The sequence below is a fragment of the Macrosteles quadrilineatus genome, unplaced genomic scaffold (genome assembly GCF_028750875.1).
Source record: "Macrosteles quadrilineatus isolate MER2022 unplaced genomic scaffold, UCM_ALF_1.0 Scaffold_47__1_contigs__length_942521, whole genome shotgun sequence".
NCBI lineage: Eukaryota > Metazoa > Arthropoda > Insecta > Hemiptera > Cicadellidae > Macrosteles > Macrosteles quadrilineatus.
In genome coordinates, this window is record NW_026542640.1 from 184,615 (window position 1) to 196,952 (window position 12,338).

At 33.6% G+C, this 12,338-nt stretch overlaps 1 protein-coding gene across 13 annotated transcripts in view; it reads right to left on the bottom strand.

The window, feature by feature from the left end:
• The window catches only part of LOC129005959 (muscle calcium channel subunit alpha-1-like), a 332,295-nt gene that overhangs the window by 127,099 nt on the left and 192,858 nt on the right, over positions 1–12,338 (bottom strand). For 9 of the 13 annotated variants that reach the window (XR_008491886.1, XM_054435029.1, XM_054435022.1 and 6 more), the window contains exons 19-21: positions 9,736–9,883; positions 5,004–5,133; positions 2,866–3,032 (exon numbers count right to left, since the gene is read on the bottom strand). Coding sequence is in view for 12 of the 13 variants with exons in the window: in XM_054435029.1 (XP_054291004.1) it covers positions 2,866–3,032; positions 5,004–5,133; positions 9,736–9,883 (445 nt within the window). In the remaining variant the exon portion in view is untranslated. Of the gene's footprint in view, positions 1–2,865; positions 3,033–5,003; positions 5,134–8,992; positions 9,114–9,735; positions 9,884–12,338 lie in introns of all 13 variants that reach the window. The other 4 variants (XM_054435032.1, XM_054435024.1, XM_054435026.1 and 1 more) reach the window with 1 other exon arrangement.

A 12,338-nucleotide genomic window follows, 5' to 3' on the forward strand; every position in this document is an offset into this window, starting at 1 on the left:
TGTTAGATATTGAGCTTAACGCTGCGCCTGTATCAAGTTCCATTTTCAGTCTCTTTCCCTCAATATCCACATCTATTAAAAACTTATCACTTCCAGGTGAATTTGACGCCATTGTATAAATCTCGTGGACCGACGAATGGTTGTCCTCTACATCAATTAAGTTTGATTTCAGTTCCTTGTTCTTCCCAGTTTTGACTTCAGTTCTACAGCTAGATAAGCAAACTCTTGAAATATGTCCAATCTTATTACATTTTCTACAGAATTCATTCTTAAATCTGCAAAAATTAGCCTTATGCCGTTCACTGCCACACCTGTAACACTTTCCTTTCAAATTTTCAAAAGAAACTATGGTTTTGTTTCCCTTGAATGCACTTTGTTTGTCTTGGTAACCAGCTTGCAGTCGGTTAATGTTAAGTGTGTCTTTTAGAATTGAATCTTGATTTTTCAAATTAATTTCATAACTTTCCGATTTAGATTGTTCTATGGAAATCGCAGTTTGCACCACTTTGTTGTAAGAAATTTTGCTATCTTTTCCTTGAAGAAGTCTAATCCTGATTTCATTGTCTCTTAGCCCCCGTATGAACTGCATTTTTAAAAACATATCACTTACCGTACTTTCACAGTTATAACAGTAAAAATCACAGTCAGTTGCTAAACGTTTCAGTTCTCTGGCATATACAGCTATGTTCTCTCCAGGTTCTTGAACTTTGCAAACAAATTTATGTTGGTTAGCTAGTATGCTAGGTGAAGGCTCAAGACAATTTCTTAAGGATTCGGTGAGTTCATTGAATGTTTTGTCGCCTGGTAACTCAGGAGCTATTGAATCACACAATGTTTGGTGCATTTCTGGAATAAGTGTACTGATAAACAAACATGTTTTAGTCTTTTCATCTGTAATTTTCTTTAACTGAAAATAGCTTTCAAGTCTCATCAAGAAATTTTTAAATGTTTCATTCTCTGTGTAGGGTGTAAAGTTTATGTTGGGTACATGGCTATTGTGTTCAACTGACATAGAAGTTTCGTGTTCATCTGTAATTTTGTTCTGTGTAAAGAATGGCTGTAGTAATGCTCTTATCTCTAAATATACCTCTTCTACATCAGCTCTGTAGTCTTGTTCTTTTTATAAATCATTTTCATCTACTATCTTCAAAACATCTTCATGTAGTAGCATGAATTTATGCCATGCTTCCTCTGCAACAGTCAATCTGCCAGGAGCATCATAGACTGATGAACCCCTGCTTCTTAAAAGGTGTAGAGTTCTTTTGATTTGTCCTTTAAGTGCTCCCCTTTGATGCTTTAATCTTCTGATATCATTTCTTTCATCACTCGTCGCCATTTGTTGTGTTTTAAATAAAGAATAGATTTGAATAACTTAATGAACTCATTTTATTAAGATGTAAACAGAAAACTAAAACTGTAAAATCAAAACATAAACAATCATAAATAAAATAATGATCAGCTGGTATAGCACATGAGAATCAAGATAAGCTTAAAATCTTTTAATCAAGCTGATCAGGGAACAAATATCTTTACGCCACACTACACTATTTTGACCACTACACTATTTTGACGAACTTCCCACACAAGGATCAGCAAGTCAAGAAAACAGCTGTCAAGAAAACAGCAATCAAATGGGGTTTCATTACTTACTACTGTACTGTAATGAGTTTTACCGGACACCAACCAGCTGATTATACTGTATTTGGCGATGAGTGGTTATAAACAAAAACATAACCTCTCAGAGGTTATGATTAGTGATTTTTGTCCTTTAGTTGGTGGTAATATATAAGGATTAGTACAGATTTAGTAGTTTGGCGTAAACTTATCGTACGTCACTCGTCCAAAGTGTGTTTACCGGACTCATATGGTAATCCCGTACTCGACTTCTTCTCGCTCGGAAACGACCACACTCATCCGGTAAACACTTATTTTCAGGACTAGTAAGGTAATATACTATTAAAATGAGGTATCACTTGACCTACCTTTACATTTGAAAATTGTCCAAAAACTACCATTTAGATGCGTTTGAGAGATTTCAAAGTGTATACTTTGTATACTTCTCAAAGACTCTGAGGAAAGTGTATTGACGTAGAAAATGTGTTTAGGTAGTTTGTAGAAGGTCGTACACATTTGCTCACTAAGACCAGCAGCGGGTGTTCACCAGTTTCCATTGATACAATGATTGAATTTGAGGAAACTTTGCTTGGCGATCGGCGTGTTAGAAGCTTCCAGGGCTTACCATAGTCCTGGATAGTTTTATAGAGATGTTCTTTATTAGTTTGCCAGCCTCTCTCATTCAGGCACACCGTGATCTGCATGTCAAATTTGTATAACTTTGGTTACAGCTTCAACAGGTACTCAATGGAAACCTTGATTTATGGATAGCCCTAGTATTTTTAATACATTCTCAGGATACTTAATTATTAAATATTAATAATATATAGTTCTTTATGAATATAGATAGATAATAAATTAAGCATTAATCCAAAATTATAGAAGGATATAAGGTATTTTCCCCTGAGTACTTAACATCTTTATCTTACATCATACATCTAAACTCATACACATACACACTCATTAATATGCATTCTATACTAAAATGATCAGTGTGTTCTAACATTTTACAACTATTATCTAAATGCTTAACAACATAGGGAAAAGAATGCCCACGATTATTCATATCGGTCATATAATATCAGATAACAAAATTTGTTATACACAACAACTAACTATTTTTGCATGTATATGTCTTACAAAGTAATAAAATCAGATCGGTAGTCTGAATATGATTTCTGATCTACTAGTAAGAACGTGAAACATTCATTCCACTATGTTGTTAGACAAAGATAATAAAGCTAAACTTACTTCCAGAAAACAGAGACTAAAGAAACACAAACAACTAAGAGATCAAGAAGATTAAATGCTGAACGGCAAAATGCCCCATCGTGTAGAACAAAGCCGTAGGAAATTATTTTCAAACATATTTCAAAAGTGAAAATTGATGTGAAGAAATAGTCACAGTAACCAAGTATCTGAAACAAAAAAAAAAGGGATTTCAACCATAAAACTTTAGCCGAGTTATACCTGTAAATATATAATTTCTCCCATTTTTATCTCACTACCAATGTCTATGTTTACACCTTTGGTTTTGTTGGGCATAGTAATTTGACATATATTTTCTGTTCAAAGAATGAAAATAGGAGTTACCTACAGGGTCAGACTGGGATCCCTAATAGGGTGCTATGTTTCGCTTAGTAAATATCTAAGAGAGGGCAATCAGGTGGTGCTAGCCCTCCGGGAGGTCTGGGGGGGTACGGAATACACCCCGGGAGAGAGGGGTCCTGCCCTGGAAAATTTAGAAAAATTAAGTCTGAAAAACATCTTTTTGAGCAGTTTTCTTGCCAGGAAAATGTGTGATTTACTTGTTCATTTATTGCTGAATATTTATAGGTGTTGTTACTTCTGTACCTATCTGTTCAAATCAAGGAGAGGGTGGGATTTTATCATTATTTGCAGAATGGTTTGCTTTAATCTTTAATTTATATTTTATTGAACTGTCAACATGGTAAAACAAGTTATGGTAAAAATAATGATTTTTCTTTTCCTTGTAGTTAATATCTAGACAAAAATATATTTTCAAAACATTTGTTTGGATATAATTTTGACAATCTGCATGGGGCTGGATGGGGATAGGCTGTGGAGTGGTGAGGGTTCCCACCGACCCCTACAAATCCACCCAGCCCCCTCCCCCACATTAGAATGTAGAGAGTGGGAAAAATGTAAAAAAATAAAAGTCAAGAGTCAATGGAATGACTACGTCCCTGCCCCACCGCTCTCGGCACTCGGCGAGAGGGAAGGGTCGCGGTATTCAGTGTTTATCACATCCCCACATGCCCTTAGAGTGAGGTGACATTACATTTTATTACACAAATATTAACACCAATACAAAGTAGGTAGTTAACTGTTCAAAGGTTTTCTTCAAAAGATGCCCATTACTCCTGCCAAATTCTATATCTAGTCAGGAAGTAAATTTCCAGGGAGGTAAAATTCAGCATTAGCTACTCGGATAATTTTACGAGGGGCATGAAATTCCGGGTTGTACATGTATAGTTTTCTTAAATGTTAATTATATGAGCAGGGGAAACAATTCTGACTTTGATTTAAAGTCAAAATGATCACGCTCTGTCTGTTTTCAGATGGTTTCTATCTCAGTTCGGGAAAATAATTGTAAATATAATGTGTTCTGTGTTCGGTATAAACTTTAAGTGTATTTAACAAATCGTTCTACGAGGATTGACCTGATGATGTGACCTTTGTCACGAAACCGGTCGTCATCCAACAAAATCAAAGGATATTGAACAGGTAACAGTTTATTTAATAATTTAAATCTTCAATATCCAGAAGTAGGTTAATGAACTCTAAATTAAAATGGTTCTTATGTCTAGTATTATGATAATGAATACTACTGTGAAGATCTAATTCATTATATTTATATATAACACGCATTATAAATTCAAGGTTATATTCGTCATAAACCGTCAAAATGTTTAGCTCATAAAATTTATTTTTTACTGATATTTGTTCTTCTAGATTTAATATAATTCTCAAAGCTTCTTTCTGACAAATCAAGATTGTATCTAAGTTGTGTTTACTTGTACCACCATAAACTACTAAACCATAACATAATGTGAGAGTGGATATGTCAAGACTACATAACAACGACATTTCTCTTAGAACATAAAGACCCGATGCAATTTTGTTAGCCAATTTTAGTACATGTTGGTCTCAACTGAGATTATTGTCAACGTCAACCTCAACTCCTAAAGATTTGGTATTTAAAGAAGTGTTAAAAATACCAAAAGCTTTTAATTTGTGTAGAACTTGTCAGTCATATTGTTGTAGTTATGTTAGGTTATAATAAATAACTGTAAGTAATGGTTTTGTGACTATGTTCATAGTTCCCAACATTAATATAGGCTACCTAAAAGAAAAAAGTATTTTACCTCATTTCGAGTTGAGTTTGCATGAATAGGATCTTCTGCTGCTAGGAGAGCAGATGATACCATAATACATACTAAGATGACGTTTCCAAAATGACTGTGATTGCAGAACCAATGACAGAATACTCTTATCCTGAAAAATCAACTTTGTTTTATTACAGCTTATTGCATACCATAAAAAGTTTATTCTTTATTTAATTCTCTAAACAGAAAAGTTACCAGTATTAATGTTACACTTAACTCTAGGCATATTTTAAATATTTAAATTCCAAGGCACACTTAAACTTCTTTAGTTTTTTAATTTTTAGATTCATAGGCCTACATATTTCCTTTTGTTTATTAACTTTGTTTTAACAAATATACAGGGTGACAAAGAGTCTGGAAACGGCTTAATATGTTTTTAACTAAATCCAATAGAAAATTCAAACCTTTCACATCAACCTACATGTATGAAAACTACTTTTTCCAAGTATTATCATTTTTTTACCTCTACCAGGGGACGACCCATGAGGAGTAGGTACATAATGTTTAAAGTAAGCATAGGTTGAAATGCACATCATTTTAAAGGGTTAGTCAAGTTGAGTTCATTGCTGAAACCGCGTCTCAAAAGGTTCATCCATTACAAAATGGCGGCTGTTCAAAGTTCTTGTGGAATATACCTGCACAGGCCTTAGTATTGGTAAATAAATAATCGTATTAAACATAGCTTGAGAGCTGAAATTGTATTCTAAAGTCAACTAGCTCATAGACTAAGTTTATTCAATCTTCAAAACAAATTTAACCAGGTTTCAGATTTTCCGGCTAATGTTAACTAATAACTATGAGTATTTACCAATACTAAGGCCTGTGCAGGAATAATCCGCAAGAACTTTGGACTGCTGCCATTTTGTAACGGATGAACATTTTTTGACGCGGTTTCAGGCAATGAACTCCACTTGACCAGACCTTTAAAATGATGTGCTTATCAACCTATGCTTACTTTAAAGATTATGTACCTCTCCTCATGGGCCGTCCCCTGGCGAAGGTAAAAAATTGGCAATGCTTGCAAAAAGTAGTTTTCATAGGTTGATGTGAAGAGTGAAAGGTTTGAACTTTCTAACGAATTTAGTTAAAAAGATATCAAGCTGTTTGCAGACTTTTTTGTCACCCTGTATAACATTTATGTATTAATTATAAAGAACAAGAGATTCTTTAAGAATAACTAATCCGCAATTGCCAAGTAAATAAATGAAAGCCACTGATCCAAATGCATTTGTCTAAATGAAAACAACAAACTCTATTAGAAGACCCCAGGGGAAAAAGGGGGTAAGTCCACTATTTTGCGTTTTTGAGTTAAGGATGAAAAACGGTTCTTTGTTGTTGAAATTTTCACATGGTAAACTCAAAAGGGGAAGAAGAAGGTTAGTACGGCTGTAATTTACATTGGAAGATATGGGGGTGTGGGGAAGAAGGAGGCAAGTCCAGTACGTAGTGGGGAAGAAAGAGGCAAGTCTCTACTTGTTGCTTGTAGAACGAGTGACTCACCGCCTGACTGCCAAGCCAGTACCCACTTGTTTGTCAGTGAGACTAGACGCTTGTCAGTGAATAACCTATTTTGGCGTATGAATGTGTGGATTCGACCTAATTTTGCGCAATATAGTGGGTTTAACAGTGCAGTGTTAGGTTAGAAAATGTCGGATAGTGATCAGAATGTTGATGAGTGTGTCAGTTTTCCTAAGAAAAGAAAACGTTTCGGTCGAGTAAGTGATGCTAGTAAGAAGATTAGGGCTCAATCTCATGAGTTAGGAGAGGACTGTTCTTGCTATAAACGATGTTTTGATAATTTGTCTTTAGATGAAAGAAACGGGTTGATCGCTAAATTTAATGAGCTCGGGGAGTGGAAAAAGCAAACAGACCATTTAGCTGGACTGATTAGTATACAATTAATTAAGCATAGGAAACCCAGAAAGCCTATGAACGAGGCTAATTTGAGGAAAGCCATGTATGGCTATAAAGTGAGATTAACCCGTAATGGCAATCCACTTGACATTGTTGTATGTCAAAAGGCTTTTCGCTCCGTCCACGGTATATAAAAAAAAAAAGATTAGAAAATATTCAAAAGGCTTTGACAGATACCGGTATGGCACCCAATGATATGCGTGGTAAACACGAAAATCGACCGCACAAACTTTCGACTGAAACCATAACTTGACCTCCAGACATTGGCGAAGTTTTGCAGTGAAGAGTCCCAGAATTTCTACAAGGAGCTTCAAGTAAAGCAGTAACGATGACACAAGTAAGTCCGTAATGAAGTAGGCTATATTGTTAAATATAAATCCAAATAAAATTGAGTCGTTTTCAAAATCGGTTACTGATTTATTATACAATTTTGAGCAATGAGGCAGTAATTTTATTTATTTTTTTCAGGTGGCGGTACCTTTTAAGAATGTTCGTGAATGAAGAAAAAATACACCTAAATTAAAATGAAAAAAAACTGTATGTTTAGATTTCTTAATATTGTTTTTATAATATTTCAACAATTATTAAACTACTTGACTTTTTGAACTTACAGTATTGTTTAATTTTGATACCTCTTTCTTCCCCTGGTTTTGGGTGACTTGCCTCCTTTTTCCCCCAAAAAAGTGGTGGTTAGGTCAAAAAAATATTATTAAAACATAATAATTATAAAAGTCAATATAACGGTATAAGTAGATATCATAACAAACATATATCTTAAATTAACAGTATATTTGCCTTTTATATAAAGCGAATATTGAATTCTGTATAGGGTTTGAAACTTAAGATTGCGCGCCCTGAAAAGTTTGCAAAAGTGGACTTGCCCCCTTTTTCCCCTGGGGTCTTCGGTACTGTAACAATACAGCAATTCTTATAATGAACATATCCAACCCCATTTTATGACTGTAGTTGCAAATCCAACATTTCCTTGTTAAGTTGTACATTTACACTGCTTCCTTTGACGAAATTCATCTTCTTTAGCTGTTGATGATGCATTAAGATCATATGACCATTTTAGATGAATGATGATTTTAGATGATTTATCTTGCTTTGAATTTGTGAAATCATCATCGACTCTATAGGATATGTACTGGAACCTACTTAGTGTTATCAAAATCATTTAAATTTTAAATTGTATTTGAATTGCAATAATTGGAAAAAGAAAAGAAAATATGCTGGGTTTTTGTTAATTCACAAGCATAAATACTCCTTAAATTGCAGAAACTTTAGAGAAGAAAGAAAAGAGAGAAAAAAACCACAAGTTCTAGAAGATAGAATACTAACAACAATAAGCAAATAAGAAGCAGCTAGCTAGTTACAAAGCGACTACAATATGGGTTCGCTACATCTAATTCAACCACCAACTTGTTCTTGATTCGACTTGAAGAAGAAATAACATCGAAATTTCTGTTGTCGAAGTGTTGTTTTCCAAATAGTGAACAAATCATTCTCAACAAAACTTAGTGAACATATTTGTTCCCATTTAAATGGTTTTACTTTTCAATCAAATTAAACCATTACATAAGTTTCAGGATTTGTCTTCTTTTTTTGTTTATGATTTAAAATATTTTTTCACTTTGATTAAATTAACTTCATAGGGAAAAAGTTATGTACCAGACTCACTTCTACGACATTTTGTTAATGATTATTTTAAGCTTTGAATTAATTGATTGGGCACTGGAAGTTAAACCTTGTAAGTACTAAGCAGTAAAAATAAACATCAATCATCTAATTTGTGCTTTGTGCCAAAGTATTGAAATATAGTATTTTATTTGGAACTAAATTTAAAATTGAAAATCCTAGAAGTAGAAGGTGCAACATAGGAAAGACAATTGAGTGTGCAAATCTAATGAGAAATACAACTAATAAGCAAAATAAGTATAGCAACTAAGCAAAAAAAAAAAACATAGAGCAAAAAAAGTTGAAATGAGGACTAATTGAACTAAGATGAAAGAATCGATGAAGCGCTCAGAGGGGCCAAAGAATCGTCTTTTCACCTGTTGGTACTTGAAAAAATGAAGAATGAGGATGCAGGTGGTATTGGCTGTTTTTTCTCAGCCATGTTGAATTCAGAGAGTCTCCTAGGCCTTGCAGATACTCCGTCTTCTAGCTCCAAGTCTAATAACAAGCATCTGCCAATGAGATCTGTCTATAGATACAAGGAGCCGATGATCCTTGTCCAAATATAATGACACTAATCTCCAGCGCAGTAGATGATTTATACTGTGTTAATATAATGAAAAGGAGGAATAACACATAAGGAATGGCTGACATTTTGGAGTAGAATGGACTTTTAAAGCTGTTTAGCAAAAAAGGATTTTGGGTGAAGGAAATCAATAGTTATTTGTGAAATAGAATTAGTGGGAGAGGGGGGGTTTTAGTTGAGTAATAACTGATGAGAACAGTTATACATTGTAAAATTCACATTTAAATAGCATTTGCGTAGTTTTGTTTGAACACATTTTAACAATAAGCCGTGTTTTAGATTCCTTTGTTAATTAATAGATTGGTTCTTATGATGTCCAGTTTATAAAATACATTTTTGAATTTGTTGTACTTTAAAATGAAACCGCTCCTAACACAATGGATCAAATATTTTTATCAGACTCCTAAAGAGTTATAGGTAATTTAGGTTTATAAAAATTATTTTATCATAGTCATAAATTAGAGTACCTAATCTATAAATTCAACAAAGGAATCTAAAATTGCATAAAATGTGGTGCACAGCTGCTTAACCTACCTGTTTGTATGACTAAATATAAAAAAGGAGCTGCCTAAGGGAAGAGGCTTTTTTTCTGTTTTCTGGCTGGAATCAGAAAGGCGGCGAGGCAATGCCGATGCCTTGTGCAGCACTGCTTCATCTGAGATGGACCCTTCCATGCGCTTCTCTGTTAAAATAAGCAGCTCACACCACATTAACATACTAGAACAATTTCTAAACTGATACTGAAAAATTTGTGATGGATAAATTAATTGTTGGGTAGAAGAATGCAAATTGAGGTTGAGGGATCAAGGATAAAAGATAAACAATGAATAAGTTTAGTAGATCATTTCTCACGTGCTTGTCAAAAATATATTTTATATTCAGTAGAGTTTCAATAATCCAATCAGAACTGGCCATGGTAAGATCGGGTAGCATAACAAATAATGAAAACAAATTTTTCATTATTTTAACATAAAAAACATTCCAAATAAAGGTTCCAAACCTAAACATTACAAGGGAAGTAGGCCTATAGACAGTAGCGTAGCCAGGAATGAGTAAGGGGGGGGGTTTACATAGCAGACTGGAGGGGGGGGGGTCTGAGGGCAACACCCGTGATCTTTTAGGACATTAATAATGAGGTATTTTAAGGGCCATTTAAAAAAAGTAAAATATTATGTAATAATGTAAGTATATAATGAGTATTTTTGATTTCTTCTAACTTCAAACACACAATATTTGAATATTGAATAACATTTTCTATTGAGTGCAAATGTAAATTGTGTATGAAATTGAGAAATTTTAATGTAAGTAATGACTGATAAATTCAACAAATAATCAACGTTTGTCCTTAATTCACATCGTTGTATCATGTTACAAAATCGCGATTGCAGAAGATGATCATTACGTTACTGTAGCCCCAATTGTGGAGTTAACAGTTTTGGAATTTGAATTTAAGGTTGAAAACTAATTATAATAAGATTAAAATAACAGTAAGGTCCGATTTTTAGAGTACCGGTAGGTTCTGTATTGTATGTTAATATTGTAGGCCTACTTAGTTTTGATATTTAAGACCCCATATTTTTGTATTCAAGTTTTAACATTGGAACTAAAAATGTTGCAAGTCACGTCTCCTAACATTTTTAAAGACAATTTTTTTACCAAACACATGGGTTATTTTAGGGTTGAGAAGGAAGAGAATAACATTAGACTATAATTAAAGTTATCTCCCGCGATCACGGCAAAGTCGTGAAATCTTCCGCGATCACAGAGACATCATAAACATCTCCTGTAAACATAGGAACATCATGTACATCTTCCATGGGAGGATTATGGACACCTTCCGCGATCATCGATACATTGTGATCATCTTCAGTGATCATAGAAACATAGTGACCGTCTCCCGCAACTGCGGCGAATTTGTGAAATTCATCTGCGATTACAGATACATCATGAACATCTGCCGCGATCACAGGGGCATTATGAATATCTTCCACGATTATGGCTGTTGCCATAACAAATTCATCTTGTAAGTAATAATAATGTAATTTTATTATTACTATTTAATTTAATTTTAATTTTATTATTGATTTTGTAATTAATCTGGCAATGATTACATAGTAAAACATAATATTTTACTATAAAATATTATGTTTAATGAACATCTTCTGATAACACGGAGGCATTAACATCTTCCACAATCACGGACACATAATGATCGTCTCCCGCTACATCCTAATTATCTTCCTTCCTATAATCCTTTTGTCAAGGAGGGTTATGACCCCCAAACTCCCCCTTGGCTACGCCACTGCCTATACATTCAACAAAAAAAAAATTAATATTAAAATATACAGAAAGAAAGTGTGAAATTGGTTTATGCTTTCTCTGTTTGACAATGCTTGGCTGTTAAATCTTGTACTCTCTTTAAAAGAAAAACTTAAATGTGTGTTCAATGTTTGAGATGTACATGTAGTCAACAAGGTATGCATGTATGAGAAATATACAAACTGTGTGGTGTGAAAATTTATATAGGGCTGTATATATCTGCAGCAAACCTGCTGACTTAAGCGAATTTCCATTTGCTTGATTCAATATTCATCAGAATATTTCCTTAGGCATATCATATTTATTCCCTATTGAAATAACATTAGGGTTCCGTACTTGTAGTTTCTGCTACAGGGAAAGTAATTAAGATTTTTTTTATGTTAATACCTAAGTAATAGTATGGAATAAGCTAATCAAAATTTAATCAAGAAATCCATAATCAAACTAAATACAACAGTTTAGTAAACCAATAACCTCCATAAAAGTAAAAGAGTTTTAGTTTTGTTTTCAAAATTTATTCGTAACTAAATATTTTATCAAGCGTACACAAATTCTTCAATATACTAAATTATTTGTTTTTTTGCTCTAAAAAATGTCTTGGAAAGAATTTGCAAAATGTTATGTTTTAAGGGTTAAAAATGGAAAAAACCAATTTATTTATACCTTATACAACCCTGTTCCCACAGTCTGATCATGCTAGTCCGGAACTCGTTTGAATTAATGTTGGTTTACAAGCTTACAAGGTTTACAATAGCTCATTTCCTACTTATCTGGGAAATTTGCTAAATAATGGGAAGTTCAGTCAAGCATCTCTTGAG